Source organism: Acanthaster planci, linkage group LG16 (assembly GCF_054643075.1).
Source record: "Acanthaster planci isolate LZ-2023a linkage group LG16, COTS_SCS, whole genome shotgun sequence".
In the NCBI taxonomy this organism is placed as follows: Eukaryota; Metazoa; Echinodermata; class Asteroidea; order Valvatida; family Acanthasteridae; genus Acanthaster; species Acanthaster planci.
The window spans coordinates 5,770,136-5,792,020 of NC_141792.1; the positions used below are offsets into that span (position 1 = coordinate 5,770,136).

At 40.0% G+C, this 21,885-nt stretch overlaps 2 protein-coding genes and 1 long non-coding RNA gene across 7 annotated transcripts in view; all 3 read right to left on the reverse strand.

Moving 5' to 3' along the window:
• The window catches only part of LOC110985118 (uncharacterized), a 32,200-nt gene that overhangs the window by 8,710 nt on the left and 1,605 nt on the right, over positions 1-21,885 (reverse strand). Inside the window, exons 2-4 of the mRNA XM_022245895.2 lie at positions 19,491-19,595; positions 2,374-2,523; positions 721-936 (exon numbers count right to left, since the gene is read on the reverse strand). Coding sequence (XP_022101587.1) covers positions 721-936; positions 2,374-2,523; positions 19,491-19,595 — 471 coding nt within the window. The remainder of the gene's footprint in view (positions 1-720; positions 937-2,373; positions 2,524-19,490; positions 19,596-21,885) is intronic.
• On the reverse strand, positions 4,761-6,546 carry LOC147796425 (uncharacterized). The gene is made up of 3 exons (XR_015427975.1): positions 6,521-6,546; positions 5,415-5,528; positions 4,761-5,074 (listed from the first exon to the last, which is right to left on the reverse strand). It is a non-coding gene; the product is annotated as an uncharacterized LOC147796425 (long non-coding RNA).
• Positions 6,551-19,481, reverse strand: LOC110985119 (uncharacterized). Of its 5 annotated transcripts, XR_015427972.1 has the most exons (7): positions 12,873-19,481; positions 11,259-11,342; positions 8,833-9,037; positions 8,143-8,505; positions 7,396-7,579; positions 6,970-7,141; positions 6,551-6,771 (listed from the first exon to the last, which is right to left on the reverse strand). XR_015427972.1 is itself a non-coding variant. In XM_087147187.1 (5 exons), exons 3-5 carry the CDS (start codon positions 8,358-8,360, stop codon positions 6,754-6,756), a joined length of 420 nt encoding a protein of 139 aa, XP_087003313.1. In that variant the 5' UTR covers positions 8,361-8,505; positions 8,833-9,037; positions 11,259-19,481; the 3' UTR covers positions 6,551-6,753. The 5 variants fall into 5 exon arrangements, 1 of the variants encoding a protein (XP_087003313.1); XR_015427974.1 differs by having other exon boundaries at positions 8,143-8,426; positions 11,259-19,481; XR_015427971.1 differs by having other exon boundaries at positions 11,259-19,481.

Genomic DNA, 21,885 nt, shown 5'->3' on the forward strand with positions numbered 1-21,885 from the left:
TGTATGTTTATGCGAGTCCAACATTCCTTTGATTGTTTTTCTTTTAATCATTGGTTGAATCTTCAATCTTTCTGTCACCAATTTTGAGGAGTGAGTTCAACATTACATGTTCATTTATATACGTACATGTATTGAGTTCAGTGGAGTTCAACAGTTATGACAAAAATTTTGACACAAGTGAAGTACATGTATTTCCAGAGTTCATCAAATGTACATGTAATCACAGAGTCGAGACTGTGCAAGAGGATTAAACCATCCTTTAACTCAAAGAAAGTCACACTACCTAGAATGATTGACGTTTGTTACCACACTATAACATGCACAGATGATTGACTCCCACTTACTGTATATCACAACTTTTAGAATAGCCAAAAGAAATGAACCAATGACTGTTGTTTTTCTTTTTGTGTCCGATGGGGCCAAAAAACCATTGTTTTCTCACATTAACTTTTAAACACACAGTAAAAAAAATGACCTTGTCTCTGTGATATACTTGTACTGGTCTACTCTACATTAGAAGAAGACTTATTATAGAAAATGTCCTCCATTGCTGAACTACATGTACATCCTTAACACATTGACTGCTGACTGAGTATACTTGTAGTGGCAGAATCCGGTACACTTGTTACCACGCGGTGCCAACTTTTTTTTTTTTAGCATGCCTGATTATGCAGGCCATGCCATACTTTTCAAGCTGAATTTGACAAGAGTGAATCTTACCTGCATTGTTTCTGCCATGGTGTGAGTTCTTTTCAAGCTGGTTACTTCTTCATCTTCTTCTTCATTTCCATCCTCTACTCCATCATCCTCTTCCTCTTCCTCATCTTCCTCCTCTTCCTCCTCTTCTTCTTCTTCTTCGGCTGCTGCCTTTGTTATGTCTCGTGTTTGGGAACGAGTCTCTCCAATAGGTGCATCACCAAGCAGTTCCTGAGCTTCCTGTTTAGAGAAAAAGTAACCTTAACGCCATATACATGCACTCGCCAGAAAGGCGATATGGCTTCTGGGTCTGGTAAAATAGTGTTAAATGTATTTACACAAGTAGAGTCCATTAATACTACAATGCAGCATGCACTAAACGTCACACAGTGGTTTACATGTACCTACATGGGGAGGAGGGGATGTGCCCTTTCCATTAAGCTCCATCAATCATAGATAATTGCTGATATTGATATATACCGATATGTAATACCGATGTATCAAATTTTTTCGAAGAATGTTTCCAAGCTCAAAACCAATGGCATAATGCTGAACACCTTTTGCAGTTAGGCGGCTTAGGCCCCTCCCAATTGGTTCTAACCTTGCAGCACACAATAAGTCTGCTGGAATTCACCAGCTTTTTTAATCTTCCCCAAACAAATGAACACCTGACAACACCAACCTGCAGTCAGATCAATATATATATTCGAATGCAAGGCATGAGAACTCCACGGCCAGTCCACGATATCCGAGCGGCCGGCTTCATTGATGATGTGCCTCATTTAAATATAAATTTTACTTGCCCAAACCGTAAATTCAATTCCGTGAAGCTTTAAATGATCCTGAATATCAGCCCAGCTTGCATGTCCAGGACAATTCCTTGAAAAGGATGCAACATCAATCAAACCATTTCAATGACTCAAAGAAAACCAGCCGGCAAGTGGCTACTTAAATAAGTGCCGCTTTGTTCGGTCTGCAGAACCACAAAAGGCGCCGCACATTGCAGGTACTATTGTTCAATACCACAAGTTGGGCCTACACTCAAGTGATCACAGTGTCCACATGTCTGTTATTACTGGTGGCACTGGTGAATTGGGATTTGGAGCAAGGGGTTTGAACTGATAGTGTGGAAAAATATTGGGAAAAAAACTTGGTTTTTTTAATGATTGTTGGAACTTTGACACTGGGGCCCGAAGACCTAACCATAGTTTTATCTGAAGGCTGTGACATTTGTGGATTTGAACTTTAAGGTACATTAATGTTTCTTTTATGCTTATGCTATAGTCAGTTTTCGTCGAAACCTGTGTGAGCCTCGCACATCCAATTCCATTTAACTGCGTGCAACTTCCCTGGCACCAACTTGCTCTTTGAACTTGAATTTCTTTTTTATGACAGGCAATCAGAAAGTTATGTCTTGATGACACGTTGACAGTTACGCATACTTGGAAGTTACTATGCACGTGACCCCTACAATAGATGCACATTTTGCGATGTTACTTTTGACATTAAAAATTGGAGTTGATTCCAAGTGGAAGCTGAAAATGTTGGCCTCTAAACCCCTAAGCAATTCACCTTAGCTGCACTATTGACATCAAACTATTGTCAAAAAACTTTCAACCCTGTCTTGGAGATACAAGGAAATCTTATCTAAAATACACTAATAAAATAGTATCAAACCTTTGCTGTTTCCTTCATAGTATGATCTCTTGGCACCCTAGGTGGATCATCAACTTTTGTTTCCTCAGAAATCTCTTGGAGACGCTGTTGCTCACCTCTTGTCCTGGCATCCTTGTCAATGTTGGCATCCTTCAGGATTGCCTCACTCTCCTAAATAAAAAAAGGAATACATGTTGCTGACTGCCTAAACAAACATACATGTAAATATTTCTTTTTGTACATGCATTCAATTTGCTTCTCTGTGAATGCACTGACTTAGGAAGTTCTTTTACAAGAATTCGTAACAAACTCTGGCTGTTTTTGAACCCTTTTTCTTCACAGTGTTCCATTGGCATTGTTGATGCATGATACGGTACATATATTATGTAACAAATTTGGTTGATTTGCATGTTATATGCAGCTGGTAATCAATTAGCCAATCATGACAAGACAGGAGAAAAATTGACATATACAATGAAGTACACACAGAGGTACACATAGAACAATATTTGCCATGCTGTTTCAGTTCTTAAAGCTAGACTCTACCTAGAGGGTTAAAATTGGTTTTCTTCCTTTTATGTGATAGCAGACATATGGTAGATTGTGTCCCATTCTTTACTTTTTTCTCTGTCACCTTAAAACCAAAAACAATTTTTAATTTGAAATTCCCATCATTCTGAAAACAAAAAGTCATGATGATTCATCGGCAAGATTTGTGTGATGTCATAAATTAGACTGACTACATGTATATCTAGTTTCTGCGCTTTGAATGCTCATTACCTCTCCTACATATGACCTGCATGTATAACATCTGAACATAACAATGTCGGCATCAGATTTCAGATCCGAAAGTTGGATCACAGCAACTGATTCAGAGTTTTTCAGAAAATGATAATCCGGACTCTAAAAATTCATCGGATGAAGACCTTTCCGGCGATGAGGAACTTGAAGATGTACGAGGTGCTGAACCATACAGATTCGAGCCCCTTGCACCGGCACAGTGTGAAAGTGAGCATGGTGGCAGAGATCAGATGATTACGGTATATACTGCACTATACTACAGGCTAAAATCCAAACCTGTTTTTATGACCCGACATGTTTGATGGCAATGCATCCACATGCAGTATGCAGGGCCTAAAGTGCTGGGATGAATGAGTTTGGGGATAGACCCACGTTGGTTTAATAAATTTTTCCAGAATATGCAGTAGCGAAATGGGCAAGTGATGGGTCAATGACTGAAATGCAGAATGGATACAGCCTTGATTTAAAAACATAAACCCCCAATACTAAAGGGATGAATTCAGAACACACTTGTTAACCCCAGGCTACCCACTTTTCTTTAGGCTGTGAGAATGATAGATTTGTGTCCACCACCCATGTGCCCCGAAAGTTGCTGCCCATACATTTTGATGTACTGTTACTGTACATGCATGGAGGAATAAAATACACATAAATGCATGATAATTCTGCTACATGTACATGTAGGTATAATGTTCGTTGAGTGAATTGTGCTAGTAAAAATACCTACAAGTGAGTCTTAACTGTTTCTCATCAGTATCAATGACATAGAAGCATTCCAAATATGTACCTGTACTTGCATTGGAGATGTGCTGTTTTATTCTTATTTATGTATACACATGTACTTTTAAGAACAATGTACACTGTATCATTAATTTCAATATATATATTTTTTTTCTAGGAAGTACCAACACACATCTTACAGACAAGTCATCTGGTGGTGCTGGGGATTTCTTGGATGGTACAACTGAGTTCCCCTGCCATTATGCATCATGCTTATGACAAGAACGACTTTTCCAGACCCAGAGGATAATTACGAGGGATTCAAATATCCAGATATGGATGTCATCTTTTAAATACATATGTTTAACTTTATGATTAATTTTTCTTGATTATTTGCTGGTCAGTTTTTTGAGGGTGCCATTTTCCACTAAAATTCCTTCGGACTTGCAGGGTTAATTTTGGGAAAGATTGAATGAAAAACATGCGTGTACAGCAACTGTTTACTGTATTCAGGTTCATAAAGGGTACACCATATTTTTGCCCATTTTGCAAAAATTAGTTCTGCATAAGCTCTAAGCAAGGCCCCATTAACTCCATCTTCAGATCATGTGAATGTTGAAAAATACATGTACACACATGTACATGTGCAAAATTGCCAAGAGTGATCAGCGTAATGATAAAGCTTGATACGGAGCATGCTTTCCTTTAAAAATTGACATGTACGTTTGGTGAAGTTTCTCTTGCAAGATTTGTTTCAAGTAAACTGGAAAATACACTTGATTGCATAAGAGACTGAAGTTTGTTTCCACATTTCCATGTCTTATGTCTGGCTGTATTTTGAAGCAGACAAGCATTCTCCCTCTTCAGAAACCCTTGTTTTCTTCTTTGATTTCTTCTTGTGCATTTTGTCCTTATGGGCTTCGTCCTCGCCTTTCTTTTGTCCTTTGTCCTTCTTGGATTCCTTGGCTTTCTTTGGAAGTTTTGCCGACACTACAACATCCTCGCAGCCTTCGCATCGCCCTACCGGCTCCACGCTTACCAAAGTGAGAAATGAAAGAAGTCACTGCTTCCTCTTTGTTTGGGTATTTTACTCTCACTGTTAGGGGAACAGGGTTTGCCTTGAGCTCAGGGTAGTTGTTCCTCATATCCTGGCCATGTTTACAAAGATCCAAAACCTTGCCAATTATGAACTTGGTGAAATCTGCAAAGAATCAGTTAAAAATGAGTGTACATACATGTACATGCAGTTTGGAATGGCAATTGAAGGAATATGAGGGATTCATGTCTTCTCCTTTGTGTCCCTCTTTGTTGTCATTTTTTTCAATTTACTGTCATTTCACGCAGACCCTCCAAATATTTCAGGAATGTACTGCATTGATGAATGGTATGTAGAATTTTCTGTACAAGCATTCCTTCTTTAGATTTTTCATGGCATTTTTTCTTACACTGCATGTACTACAGTATGGCCATATTTGACACTGGAAAAAGTTGGAAAGGGCTTACTCTAGGAGCTCCACATCACCACCTGTCTCATGCTGTACCTTACAGTAGGCTGCTTTGCCCTTGGGTAGTAGATGCTACAGGCTGGATTGCCTAGCTTGTCCACTGCTTGCTTTCTTAGTGTTCTCATTAAATGCAAGGCAGCTAGGTAGATCCTGGGGAAAATGTCCAAAAAATACATGTACAAAAATATTGCCAGGTAAACACAACACTCATATGAAAGTGGGATGTCACTACGTTATTTTTATTATTTTACTCTGGCACTGAGCCAAGGATCCTAGAAAGCAAACCTAATCACTGTACTACAATGTAGCCTAGAACCCATAGAGGAGATGACGGAGAAGGAAATAACAGGTGTGGAAGGAAAACCCCATAGAGATATTGTGGGTACAGCCTACATGATCAAGCAGGGACTGACGCTCCAAATCCACTTAGTGCCCCAAGTCAGAATTGAATTGGAGCCTCAGAGGTGGAAGGCCAGGAAAGAACTGCTGCTTCATCCTGACCACCCTAAGTTTTATTTGATTTTAAAAAAATTACCAATGTGCCTCAAGATATTTCCTCAACTGCACAGCATACCCTTATAAGAGAATGCATACATCTTTGGTAGGTAGTGGTTAATTACAGAATGGTAGCTTTCTTCAGATGATGTCTGCATCGATGTTGAGAGTATCTTCATGTCTTTTCGAACCCATGTGCTGTCCAAAATACTGGCAATCCGTTTAGCTGGTGTAGAGCCTAAAAGTTATACTACTTTAATTTTAACACAATTTTTCCACTCAAACACTGCCAACCAAGAATTATTTGGGGGGGCGGTAGGTGGGCAAAATTGCAATTATTTTTATTTAAGATTCGAGTTTTGGTGGGTGTTGAAATTGTTTTGACCTCGTTCAGAATAAGCATTTGTATGGAGGGGAAGGGGCAGGACATTGTTGCAAGGTACCGAAACCAGTCTTGGAAAAGGTGTCATCTGTGATCTTGAACACAAGTTAGAAGTAGAAATGAAGCAGGGGGAGAGGCTAGTTGCAAAATTCATCGTTGAGAAGATGACAGCAACAAAAGACAGGGCTCAGGAGAAGCACCAAAGTACTATTTGACAAAGCCATAGCTGTATTTAACCAGGCCTGAATTGGTCCTACTAAGATACCTGGCTTTATCCACTTTCATTCTGGAAGTTCTCCGTGCGCACACTGTGGGAAGAGCTGGCTGTCATGATGATGGGCATTCATCACAGGATTGACTGCACTGGAGAATTTGGCCAGCATCAAATCACCACCTCCATCAGGGGTGGAAGCCGTGAACCAGTAGACATTGTTGGTAATCCCCTGGATCCAGTCCTGATTTCTCCACATCCAGATGCATTTCCAGTAGGCCTATTATTTAACTTCTTCTATAGATCTAATCAAAGAAACAGTGCAACTTGTCAATGACATTTTATGATACACGTACTTGAAGATGATTCTTTTCAAGCACCAGCAATGATACGCTGTCAAGAGCTTATACTTTCGTCTGTTGGTGTAAGGCAATAGAGTTAAGTATTTACATATCTCCTTTGCCTGATTGAACATAAAAAATGCATTCTGAATTATGACCCACCTTTGGCAACATGCCACACATCATAAATTGATGGATACCACGGGGACACAAGTTTTCTCGGATATACTTCGCGATCTGCTTGAGACGATCAGTTATGATGGTGCTGATGTTGACATTCTTGCTGTCCAACCATTTGACTGCCCTTCAGTGGAGACTTGTAGTCAGTCTCGCTCTTCGGTGGAAGTGACAAATGCACATAAACAAAATATGAGCATTGTAACTGACAAGAATACAGCAACCTTACGTCCGGATTGACCTGAAATATCACTAATCCTAACAGTCCTCAGTCCTCCAATTTCAGTATGATTTTGCACATATCCTAGGGGGTTGGTACTTGGCCACTTTAAAATAAAATGAAAAGACTACCAAGTAAATGTGAGGAGCATTCTGAATCAGAAGTAAGAGTTGTGACAATGTTATATTCACCTGCATGTGCTCAAAGTGGAGAACTTTACCCTGGCTCAACTCCAAAATAATGTAGAAGCCAAATTTAGCTGAATGACCCATGGAGTCCGCACGCATATCTGCACCAACACCACTGTTTTCAAAATCAGACAATATCAAGGCTTGCTGCTCATACCATACATCTATGATGGCAGGCTGGAGATATCTACATGCACAAGAGGTAAAAAGAAACCAACAGTAATTATTTGAATATGCAATGTATTTGCTGTTAACCCCTTCACAGCGAGATTATTTTGACCGTGACTGCTGGGCTGTGGTATGCCCTGAATGGAGGGCTTTGTCCAGCAGTAGGCCCCATCGAACCAGCAGCTGCATGGTGAATAGACTGTAAGTGTGGTATGCACTAATCCTCACACAACGGTGTGGCAGTAGCAGTCCTCCGTAACGAAGGGGTTAATAAAGAAATAGGCAGATAAATAAATTCACAGTAAATGTAGCCAATGGCCTATTGAGTTTCACATTGGGGGACAGTGGTGTGATGGCATGGGAAAATTGGGGAAAACTAATTTGGGGGATTCAGCGCAATTATGCAAATGTAATTTTTTTCTGTGTTTTTTTCCACAATCTAATTGTTTTGTTTGGCTGGGAAAAGTAATGGGTATGAGTATCTGTTTCAATTTCATTTATTTGAAAAGAGCAGAATATTGCGGAGGGAGGGAAGACTGCCTCCTACCTAAACAGTGGGTATGTCACTTCATGTACATGTACCTTTGCTGATGAATAAAAAATGTGCTGTAGGGTATCATCGCCACATTGATGAAAGCAAGAGCATTGATGAATTTCCTGATGTTGACACCAGACATCAGAATGGCGGCTGAAATCAGAATGCTCCCAGCGGCCACACTGCCCACCACTGGCTGGCTTCTGCAACAGTGGACATGACTGCATGCCTTGTCTGTACACGTCTGAACAACTTGGATCGCCATCCCTCCGAGTGGACGGGTTACTTTCTTCTTTGAGGGGCCTGAACATCAGGGGCATGTTTTGAAGAGCTGCAGAAGGCAAGAGTGAAAAATGAGGTACTTCTTCTCATCCAGAACTCCCACATCCTCTTTTGGCTCTTCATCAGAGCTGTCAAAGCAATAACAAAAATCACTCTTTTACAGACACCAGTAATCAATTTGTTGAATGACATACACAGCACAGCACAGAGTTTTATATGTTGCAATATGAAAGTTAGCACTTGCATTCAGCTGCATTTTTTTATTTAATCATTATGACCCCTTATGGATAGCACTCACTTTCGCAACAACTCCATTATTGTAAAATGTGGAAATTAAGTAATTGTCACTCCTCTGACTACTAAGACCTGTAAAAATTAGTAAGTTCACTGGAGGACGACCTTACAAATTATAAGTTCAATATTTACAATCTCAGTTCCAAAATCTGCAAACTAACAGTTGTCTGAACCCGAGAATGGAGCACTGGACACCTGGTAGCTGTCACTGCTACAATACTGGTCCTCGTTATCACAAGGCGGATGTTCCTCTGCCACAGGTGGATCATCATTTGTGTCGCTTGTGGGCAACACCCATTTTTTTTAGGTGTTTTATGATTTCACATTGAATCTTCAAGGGACGCCGTCTCTAGACTGCTTGAATACCTGTAAACAAAGTGAAATACAAGTTTCATTATTATAATGTACATGTACAATATCAAGGCCAATAAGTTTCCTTTACAAACACAACAGCACTTTTGCTGGAAAACTTAAATCAAACTTCCAGCACAAAGAATTGACCACAAACTTTTATTACGAACAGAAAACTTCTTTGAGTTTGTCTGGTATCTCCTTTCAATACATAAAGATCCTTCTCCTTGTTTATGGGGACCACATCAAACTTCACAACATCAAGTTGGATAGCCAGCATAGGGCATCTAATCTGTGTTCATTGGTGTTGCTGGCTTGCTGCTTTATTTGCGGTCATGTTGTCACTGCAATCCTATTCAATATCAAACAGAACAATCTAATGGGGATTGAAGATGAATGGATGCCAGTAACACTGTATAAAAGGTCAGGGTTCTCCCAACGTACAAACTTGCGTATCGGGCCCGATACGCAATTATTTCTGCACGATATGCAAAAAACGGGCCAATACCCATCTTTTCATCTCCAATACGCACAATATAATTATCACAGTATGGCTCAGAATTTTTAAAATGCAGATTGCATGTCACTGTCACTGTGCTGCACACCGTACATGTACTGTACATGCATTGTGCACCACGCGTCGGCGGCCACACTGTACTGCACACCGTACATGTACTGTACATGCATTGTGCACCACGCGTCGGCGGCCACACTGTACTGCACACCGTACATGTACTGTACATGCATTGTGCACCATGTGTCGGCGGCTACACTGTACTGCACACCGTACATGTACTGTACATGCATCGGCGGCCACACTGTACTGCACACCGTACATGTGCTGTACATGCATTGTGCAACATGTGTCGGCGGCCACACTGTACTGCACAACGTACATGTACTGTACATGCATTGTGCACCATGTGTCGGCGGCCACACTGTACTGCACACCGTACATGTATTGTACATGCATTGTGCACCATGTGTCGGCGGCTACACTGTACTGCACACCGTACATGTACTGTACATGCATCGGCGGCCACACTGTACTGCACACCGTACATGTGCTGTACATGCATTGTGCGACATGTGTCGGCGGCCACACTGTACTGCACACCCTACATACATGTACATCGGCACCGAACGTTCCTCGTGGCTGGTGTTGCATGAAATCCGAACTTCTGTCATGGGCGTCATACATGCACCTGCGCGCAGGTTTGTTTTCTCTTTGCCGTGCGCTAAATACGCTACTGGGGCTGCATTTATGAAAGGTACAATTTTATACTACACCATTCGCAGAACTTACAACATCGATCCCACACAAGTTCTGGTTTTTCATGGCGGCAGCCGTAGCCCTGTGTAAGAGTATTAATGGCATCTACGACGGGGACGATATTTCTCGTTGCCATATCACCGCGTTTTGTCTTGTGCACATTGGCAGAAACTCAATCAAAGATAGGCTCTTTTTTAAGCCAATAACTTCAGTAGTAAGCGCTAAGGGAAACCCAAACGAAGCAGCCACCTGCAGCGGGTATTGTTTCTTGCTGATATACAAGAAAAGCCTTGTTGTTTATTTTATATAAAGACCAAATCGTTTCATATTTTTATGACATTTGTTTCTTTTAAGCTAATATTTTTGCATTACAACTGAATGGAGCTCATAGTTTCAGGTCTGATCAGCAAAACGGAAAGGTTGAAGCATGTATTAAAATTAAAATTGAATAAACAGGTGTTTATATTAGACAGCCACTTCATGTTGTTGCATGTCTGAAATGACTCCTTCTGTCATTGTTTGGGCCTACAGGCCTAATTAGTAGTCCAGAAAGGAAACTGGTCATTGGTTAAAATACTAATATCCAAAATTAAAAAAAAAATTGAATTTATGTTTTTTACTGAGAAAGAGGTACTTGAAAAACCAGGAAATGCTCTAAAATGCAGCTGAGAGCATCTATAGTCCCGAAATTTTGGGGGCCCTTGGGCGGGGTCCCAACCCTACGCCATGGCTTTGCAAAGTGTTGGTAAAACCACAATGGAAATCCCCCACAGTTTTGTAAAATCCTGGGGAGAACCCTGAAGGTTTTTTTTTCCTGTATTAACCCTGAAGGTGTTATAAAGGCACTGCTTTCGCGTGGAGCCAAATGACGCATGTATTAAGGGAAAGTGTTCTGTTGCAAACAAACATCCACTTTTAATGTGCCCCAGCATTAAACAGTGTACATGATTGTGGAAAACTTACATCATCAACCGCAGGATGTGGAGCACTTTAGAGAGATTCAGCAGCATCCTTAGCACCATACTCCTCTTCAAGCTCTTGAAGTATCTGCATCAATATTAATATGATAACTATTGGTCCTTTCCCAAAACTTTTAGGGGACTACTTGGAAAAGGCACTAAAATTTTCACACACTGCACGTGTACGTCATACTATATGTGTTCTGGTTTGAACATGTTTAATGACATGATTTTCAGACAGGCCTAAAGAATAATAAATTCAAGGAATGTGTACTCTCATTTTACAACAGCCACAACTGGTCATAAGCCCTGTTCAAAACTATACTGAACTTAAGAGTTTGTGAAACAATAAGGAAAATAAGATCTTGCCTGATCTGCCTACAATGCTGTCAGTGGTTTCAATAAAAACTATTTCTAGGTAGGCCTGCACATAACAAACATACTAATTTCTTTTTCATACCCAAGAACTGTCACATTTTTTCTGTTCGTCTGGATTTACATGTATTTACAAATAAAGACCTTTTGTGGACACGAGAAATTACCCGAACAAAACACCCAAACAGTAAACCATAGCAAAATCTTGAATGTTATTAAAAAAACAGAAATTTTGTAACATTGTGTTTTTGAGTAAGCATATGCCTACAAAAGAATTAACACTAATCCCTCTGAAGTTCTAGCAATAAAGAAAGTAATTGAAACCTCATAAAGCATACCGAGATGATAGGATACCATGTTTACACTTTCGTGTGTTACCTATCATTTGCACGGAACCCTGTCATATTTTCAAAGAAGATCCATGTAATAAAAAACTTTGTACCTGTCAAAACTTGTTCCAGCATCAGTGTAGATATTTCAGTTCATGTTACACCATGAGTCTATATGGTTACATGTATGAACAGTTTATGTTCCCGTATCGAAGACTTTGCAATGCGTATTTTTTTTCCTAAGCAGCATGTTCTTGTTTCTCCAAAATACACATAAAAAATTTAGTTACAAGTACATGACAAGTAATCTCTCAACTGAAACTCTGATTAAGTAGGTTGGGGGAAATCTGTTAGAATTGAAGAACACAGTTATTTCGAAAAGTGTCTGGCAGGTGTCACCCAAAACATTGATAAAGCCAGCACAGCAGCATATTCAGCGATAACTGAAGGGAAGCCAATGTTGCTAATTTGAGATGAAGTGAAAGGAATTGTAAGTACATGTATAAGTATTCAAGAAAAAGAAAACTGCATTCTTTTGGGGAGATGGCATTCTGTTGCAAGAAAAGTTTTCCAATTCCATTTTGCCTCCCATCCCCTAAAGACTGGGCATGTTGGGCCAAATCAAAATGGGCTGTTCAAAAAAATCTAAGAAAATCCAACATGAAAACAAAATGAAATGAACACAACAAAAACACAGCCACAACTAAACTATACAGCATTCATTCAAGTCAAGTTTACAACAATTCAACCTAATCAAGAGATCAGAAGTCCTAATCATCTGTATTAATGCTGTTAGTGATGATCAAACATTTTGAAAGCACCATTGCAAACATGTTTTTCACTATCGTTTTGGATTTACTTTGAGACATTTAGTTTGCAAGAATATGATCTAAACATCGCTGTAACTATGGTACCTGTAAAACGTCAATGTCACTTCGAAGATCATCTCAAGCTTCCATTTCAGAACCACTGGCATCATTTTCCTGCAGAACTTCTTGCAAAGTTAGTCTTCCCATGGGCTCCGATGACAGCTGCAAAGTCGCCATGATGCAGACAGCGACATGTACTGTACACACTCTTTCACACATGTATACAACTATACATGTGCATGCATGAACTTTTGAAGAAGCTAGTTGGTATCTGACCTTTGAAAGGTCATGACATCATTTTTTTCTACAGCAACAGTCCTCTTTCTTTAATGTATCTGAAAGGGGAAGTCCAAAGCTTCATTCCGATATAATTATTGAGGTCACTATTCGCAGGCGTTAATATAATACCGCGCAACTAAAAGGGGACCGATTTCAGGGCAGTTTTGGGCACAACAGTGAGAAATGCATGTAGGCCGGGCAAAGTGAAGTCTTGCAACCTTTCGTTGACCTCTCACAAAAATTACATGTGACATGTTCCCATTGCTGAATCTGAACTACATGTATAAGCCATATGACTACATGTATGTGATAAAACCAGGACAGTCCGTGTCCTAACATGTCAGCATAAGAAATACAACAATCATTGATCATTGCTCTTTTTGCACTCTGAGATAACACAGTACAGTGACATTTGCTGTTGCACCTGGATGCAGCACACAAATGCTTGAGGGCTCCTCCACACATACTTAACCTCCACAGACCAGTTCAAAGTCTGGGTGTGCATGTGTGAGCTTGTTTTTGCATTCAATTGGGGACTTGCATTCAATTGGAGACAGTAAGGTCCCTGATTCACATAGGGTTCCCGATTGACAACTGTGTATAAACATATGGTTGGTCTTCTAAAAAAGTTAAAAACAAAAGAGAACAATAGGGGGTCCCTAGTTGCACGCAAATACACTGTGAGTACAATATGATCTTTGTGAACATCACATTTGACGGAAGTTTGATGACGGTAGAGAATTTTGACCAAAAAATGCATGATGTTCAAAAATACAATGCAGTGCTTGAAAATTCCATGCTTGATGTTCATTTTGTCACTTATTTTGGAGATATCCCTGCTGAAAATTAAAATCAACAACTCTGAGCATTAGATTTTTATCATGAATCGTATTTTTATGACTCGGAAGTCATTTTTTTGCGAACGTCATTCAGTGTGACAGATTTTCTTTTGAGAAATCTTGGTATGAAGAGAAAAATCCCACAGCATCACCATTCCTCGGAGGAGCTCATGAATATCGAATGAAAAAGAGGGTGCACTATCTGGGTTGATGCCAAAGGTCAAGCAGACCACGATGCAACAAAACATTTCTCAAACGTGACCGTGAGATATTGACGAAACTGCAAAATCAACACGATCAGTATTTTGGATTGCGGTTTTCGGGAATGTACTTGAAGAAAATGTGATTGGTCCAGTAATAAAGGATGATGGTTTGGGGATGCTTTTTTGCACTTTTTTAAAGTTTTTTTGCAGTCGATATTTTGACAGAATCAAATGATTTGTGACTGCTTACTTCAGGACCTGATAATTTGTAAGAGGAATGCTTGTTCAATTTGACAATATTTCAATATTTCGATATAATGTTGATATCAGATATCGTATCGTTTGTAAAAACACATATATCGGGATAGCGTGCAAATCAATATGCCGAAAATTATTGCGATAAGCTCTAAACGATGTACTGTACCTGCACATAGGGAAGTCAATGCACCACATCTTGAGCCCTGCATTTGGGCCAAATACTCCATTAAAAACCTCAAACCACAAAGTCAATGTTGGCCCCAGCAGCTGGGAGGGTCTTACAAGTATTAGGGGGCAGAACCAAACCAATAGGCTGTATGCACATGTAATGTATTGTGCAATAAACATCAGCTAAGTCGGCTCTCTTGCTCGGAACTCAAGATCGTCATACTGCACACGTACATGGCCGTTCTCCAATACTCAACTTCATCTCCATCTCAGGCTTCTTCTCCAAAACCAATTCCTGATTGTGGGCCTGAAGCGTTTAAATAAATTTGAAGAACCGTAATGTTTGGCTCTTTTGCATCTTTGCTATTGCTCTTACAACTTCAAAGTCAGGTAGTAAAAACAGTTAAAGCCAGAGACGGTGCTGAAGTCGACTATTGGAAAACAGCTGTACATGCGCAATGGTTAAGTTCGTTCAATAAAGCGACCCCCAAAACTGACAAAGCACATGCATGTAGCCCGAGAGGGGTCCTTGGTACTGATGCACTCAACCACATGCATGCAGTTAATAAACATCCATCAGTTGAGCAGTGTGGGGCTTGTCATTTGACGAAGGAAACCGATACTGAAGCGCATTATTTTTAATGCCGACTTACATGGAGGATTTTTTGTGGTTTTGTAGAAAACTGGCTTGGGGAATCCACGCTGGAATCGGGTAGAATCGGTTCCAAATTTGGAATCAGAGTCGCGATTCCACTTTTTTGAGGAATCAAATCCCCGCCACCGCTGATTCCATGACCTTGAGATCTGATTCCATGAACAGTCCAGTGATTCCAAAAGACTGCCATATAAAATGATCCGTCTATTTTTAAAAATGTGTGGTTTTATGCCAAATCAAAGAACCTAAACCGCGCAGCTTTACTTTTGTTGCCAAAAACTGAAGTCTGTGACGAGACATGGCCCACATGCTTTACAGAATCGCAGCGGCACCAAGCAGTACTCCGTCCCATTTGTCTGCAGCACGACAAGGGCTTACTGTCGGCTGCATGCCAATTGTGACTCTTTAACATGCTGAGCATTTGGGTACTACATTGTGAGCGATGAAAACTACACGTACATCAGGGTTTTCCCACTTGCCAAATTCCTTGCAATAAAATTTCTTGTTGCTGATTACCCTCTATTTCTTATTGGAAACTCAATTGTAACATCTGAGAATCAACACCAATTAGAAACTCATTCCTTGGAGTGTTTATTACTTCCAAAAAAAATCTTCAAGATCGAGCAAACTGTGGTGGGAAAGTAGGCTTACATGTACTTCGTTACATATACCAAAATTTGCTCAGAACTGAAAGAAAAACCTAAACAATGCAGCCCTTAGCCCGACATTAATTCTTCTTTACCATGAAATGCAAGTAACTGTTGAAGCATCTGAAAAGTCCAATGATGCCAGCTTTTGGAAAATTCCCCAAATCCCAGAAACCTTGATATAAAATCTGCAATCCCAAGTTATTTAAAGTCAAACATTTCCAGGATTTGCCAACTAAACTTAAAGCATTCATAAGAAAGAGAAGCTGGCAAGATCGGCAATGGCATCGGCCCGGGTGGAGATCAGTGTTCATGCCTGTTTGTAATAGTCATGCTTGCATCGACTGCTCTCTGTTGGGGCATGGACGTACGCACCTGTGGCTGTGGGCCGACTGCAAAGTGCAAGTGTTTCGTTGCAGATGCTTATCTTAGAGTCTGTGAGATATGCACCATGATTACTGTCATTCACTCTGCCAAACACAAATCTTTGACTACTTTTCCTCCTTCATTTCTGCCATAAAGAAAAGAAATTCTACTCGACTCGTTGAGTGAATTGAAGATCAAAATAATTAGCAAGTCTCAAAATTTTCCATCTCCGCCTTGGAACAAGACTAACGGCCTTGTGTTGAAGCTGGTAGCGGGCATACACATAGGAAGAATGTAGCTTTAGGCATGTTCACCAGCGATTGCACGAACAGGCCACTGACGCAAGCGGTGCTGTGCAGCATGCGAGCAGTCCAGTTTTGATGGAATTTACAATCAAAAGATTGAGAAAACTATCATAGTTCATCGTCAGTGGAATAAGGTCACATTTTTTGGACTTAAAGGAAAAAATATTTCTTCAGTACGTTTTTGGCGTGGCGGCATGAAAATAAAGGTACATACCTTATGTTTCTTTCTTGTCAAATACGCATTTTAGAACTCATGGCCACTTCTAATTTTTAATGACACAAGTGTTTAGGAAACAACTTACAAGTGCATTTTGCAAGTAGTCTCGGGTATACTCAGCATGGCATTCGCAAATGTAAAAATTGGAATCGTTTCCAAGTGGAATCGCGATTCCTGGATGGAATTAGAATTGATTCCAAAAATGCTAGAATTGCCCAACACTAGTAGAAAAGGGACTGAGTGAAACATGCCGACTTATAAGAAATCATCATCTTGAAAATAGTTCGCGGTGCCCGCTGCTTCACCTGACTCGGACCGGCCAGCCGACCCCAGCAAGCTCGGTGGTCGAGTGATTAAGATGTCTGCACTAGTAAGCAGGAGGTCGTGGGTTTGAGTCCCACCTGAGTAAGCTTGTGACTTTTTTTGCAAGCTTTCGAACAAGCACTGAGCATACAGTGTTTATCAATATGTCCGTTGGGTAAGGGCAAACCCTGTTATATAAATTAACAAGACAAAAACACATCTTGAAAATTATGAGAAATGAATGACGATTTAGAAATGCCAACTTAGAAATGAGGTGAGGGCTTTTGCCATAAGGTACCATTTCATACCATGATGTAAGTTGAAATTTGCTTCAACATATACCTGTACAGTGTGTCTAAGAGTTCGAAATGTAGAGATAATACATAGGCCTATGCATCTTTTTTTCAAAAATGCTGATGTTTGAGACTTTAATCATCTCTGATTAAGTTAAAAGATGGACACGGTCATCATTGTTCTAGATGTCAGCCATGATTTCCCTATTTCATCAGACATTGGGAATTAATTCACTGCCGTTCACTGAAAAAATGAATCCCAAAGTTGAACATTATCTAATGGTTCATATTTTGAGGATATATGCGATGCCATATGCGATGCACGTTGAGACAAAGAGCATGCTACGACCAGGTCGTATGTAGTACTTCAGTGTGTAAACTATGTTAATACAAGCAATGAATCTCCTCTCCATCCCCATACATGAGCAACTTCGATGTGAACATAATTTTTTTTCTAAACTGGTGTCCCCAATGTTTTTTTGGAGTTAAAATTCCACAGAAAGTTACCATTGGAGGTGTGACAGTTTCCGAATGTGCCTTGCCAACCAAATCGGTTGTGTTTGGACCACGTTTGACTCATCAAAACCATCGTACATAGGATATGTGAAAACAGAATTTTACTGCATGCCTGAATGTGAATTTCCTCCTTTTCAGGATACAAAATCAAATTAGATTTCGAGCAAATTGTGTTTTGCTTATTTTCACGAAACAGATTCAACTGCCAAACCATGACTTTCGATGTACAGTGGAATGTCGCTATACCTAACACTGCTACATGTATAACGAACATTCGGCTGTACCAAACATCGTCCTTGGCTCCCAATATTTTGTGCACAAAACCTTCCAAACAGTATCCACTAGCAAATCGTCTGAGATTCGCCACAGCATGCATCAGAGATAGATCCTGAGCGGTAGCTTCATGACTTTTAGGATAAACCAAATATCAATTTTGTAACTCAAGATTTAAAAGAAAACAAAAGTAATTAATAAATACAGTTCTAGAAACCTCAAACGTGAATGCAACGGCAAAACATCACAAAAACAGTGAATCATAGTATCACAAGACGGTGCACTTCAGTTAGATAACAGAGGGCCCTATTCAACATGGCAACGAAACGTTCGGCATTTAACTTCTCTATACCGAACGACCGCTGTACCAAACATATTGCATGGACTCCGTCGTGTTCGCTATAGCGGTGCTCCACTGTATTAGACAGCGCCCACATGGCCAAAGGGGTAATTTTCCCATAAGTCTTTTTCAAACGGACAACAGCATTTTCTTATTAGAGATTTGCAAATAACTTAGAGATATGGCAAAATTCTATTACAATGTATTCACACTACGACTTTGATCATGCTTTGATCAAACATGATCAACAAAACGCAAGTTGGGTCACTGCGCAAATCAAATTTTGTCACGTGCTGGAGCGTTGCACTTGCAAAAACAGTTTTCCCTCTGGAGTTGCCTTCGATTAAGCACGAGTCCGACTGTGATCAACATCCAATCAAAATTCGTTTTGCAAGGCCATTTATGACATCAGTGGCCTAATATGGAACCTGAGGGAGTGGCTATCGGAGATTGGCAAACATACAGTACATGTAATGCTAAATCTGAATATACATGTACATTTAAGCACAATAGGATGTAGTGAGAATTTAGAATGGTTGTGCAGCAGAAATGCCATTTGTTGCATGTTCTGGGTTAATTATCAGTGAATTCTCACCAGATGGTTTTTACAATCATGGCGCGATACGGGTCCACGGTACGTTACTGTACATGTATGTACATGTACAGTTAATTTATAGCATGTGCCTAGAGCCGGAACGGCATCGGTGCAGCACAACTCGTTATCCATTTTTCATTGTTTGCTTTTTATCACGTTTTCTCGCATGCAGCAGGCCTGGCTGAAATAATTGGGCATCAATAGATGTTGTCTGTCAGATTAGAGTAGCCATCTGACAGTCACTTGATGGGGTTTAGGCATTAAGGAAAAAGATATGAATTTTTGAAGATTTTTGAAACTGAAGATATTGAAAATCGTCTGGTTTTAGACACTGCATTTTCAAAGGCACCAGGCAGCAAGTGGTTAATACTGCAGGTGAAAGCTACTTTTAATGGTGTATACATGCCTTGACTGTAGCCTGAATGGTGGTGTCCCTCTGTACCTCAGGCTTATCAGGGTCTTCTGGCAAGAGGTGATCAGCTCCTTGTGACTTCAGAAACTCCACTCCCTCCTAAAAATAAAATTACATGCATCATGTTACAGCCTGATTCATATGAAGCCAACAGAAGTCTCTCACTAACTCCATAGCACTTCACTATAACTCATGTTACATTAACCCTAACCCCCCCAAGGCTCCTGCACTAGAAAGCATACTGAACCTCACCAAATCCGACAGGTTCATGTACTTGTCTAAGTACTCGTACATGCAGGTCACTGTACCAAACCTGATAAACTCGAACAGAATGAGCCCATTGGAGTTTGAGTGATATGGTATGGATGGGTCTATGCAGTATAGGATGACTTGCACTGAACAGTACCAAACCTGACAAAATCAAGCATAGTCCAACAATTGGTACAGCAAGCCGAACACTGCACACAGTGAGCCATGTGTGTCCCAACTCACACAGAATCCAACACCATCTCCCTGGGCCTTTCATCCCAAGTCTCATCAAATTCAACAACAAGTTCCTCAGGTACGGTACCAAACCTGCCAAAACCTCACAAAACCTGCTGTTGGAATATGGCAGGTTTTGGGCAGTTAGGGTTAATACCTCATAAAACCACTTGACCTCACGCAGTGGTAACAACAATACAAAAACCTTAAGGTAAGAGGTACTCAGGTACATGTATATGTACATGGGAACAGCCTATGACAAGCACTGTACAGACACCATGAAAGTACATGTAGGCCTGAACTTCCAAAAACTAGTTAAAAAACAAATGGGAGACTGAAAAGCCACTGTTTGTATTAGTAAACCATATTTTAAGTTGTCTTTTATTATTGGCAAGGAAAATGACATTCTTAGTTATCTGGATTTTTATATAACACCCTTTAGTTATAATTCAATTCACAAGGTGGTTGTACCTCACCTCATTGTCCTTTGGCAGTTCGATGAAAGTCATAGTACCATACTAGATATTAACTTATGGAAGCAGATATGGACCTACTACAGAGGCTTTGTACATGTACGGTAGCTATCTTCCAGTGCAATTCTTTTGTTCCACAGGGGAACCTCCTCTGTGCATAACCTCTGGAAAAAAGCACTGGCCTGCAAGATGACAGCCATGCAAACCCTCTCTAGGCAGTTGCCAGTTAGTGTCTAATAAGACACCCTCATTCACCTTTAGAACTATTTATAGGACAATTATAATTCATGGGAAAATTTTTTTCTTGAAAATAAATTTAGGAGTCCACTTTTTTTAGGGGGGATATTTGGTCTTAAAATTTAATTAGCAAGATTCCAGCTGGAAAAGAGGTCACAATTTCTTAAGTTGAATCTTAATGGCTAACGAGTGGTATCGCATAAACTTTGTATGTTCACATATTTATAAATTAAAAGTTGTTTTGGAGGCACAGACACTCCGATTAACTCACCATGAAACACAAAATGCACATGGATTTTGCTACCCATATTTAAATAGGGAGGGGCCAAGTGGGCACAGGCTGTTACTTTGATGTTCAAATGACACATATCAACGTGGGGGGAGGGGATGTGAGTGGTGAATGGGCTATGCAGACATGGAGAAATACTTCTGACAATTTGGTTTTGCTTTTCCTTTTTTCTTTAAAAGGAGAATTTGTTTCTTTGAAGCCAGTGAAAGTGATGCAAATGGGGTTGATAAACTAGCACTTTATTTCATTGGACCCATTAAAGGCCCATCATTGAATCATCAGCATACTAGAAAGTTATGACATACATGTACATTTTTCAACTTCTGACCCAAGTATGACTTATCATTTAAACAATATGCGCACATGCATTACCATTATTTACAAAAAGCAAAGTAAATTGCTTTTTTACTGATTGTACAAATAATTTTTAGGCGGAGCTGCTTTATTTGGACTTACAGTAATTTAAGTATGGAGATGCAAATATGTCACTAAATGTAACTATAAAACAGCCATACAAAATTAAAAGGTTTTGACAGGCTTGTGCACAAGCAGGGAAGCCACTGAAAGGCTTCCTTTTGCAAAGCGGTTAGCACTCTATTAATGTCCAATGTATGTTCTTACAAGTAGGTAATACACTGTATGGATACATTCGCATGAGTATGAAACAGTATAAATTCAGTGGGAAGGTTACTTATAAAGGCATTAAACCAGTCTGAAATCTTGAAACCAGTCCCTCTGAAAAGAAAGAGAAGAAAACACCATGAAACTCATCCAGGGGCATGAATCGACCAAAAATAAAACCTCTCTCCTGTGATGATGAACAACTCTCTTGATCTATTGTACATTGTCTGTTTATTGTGGGAGGTCAGTTAAGCATGATTCTGTATCTGCGTGGGACAGATGAGTG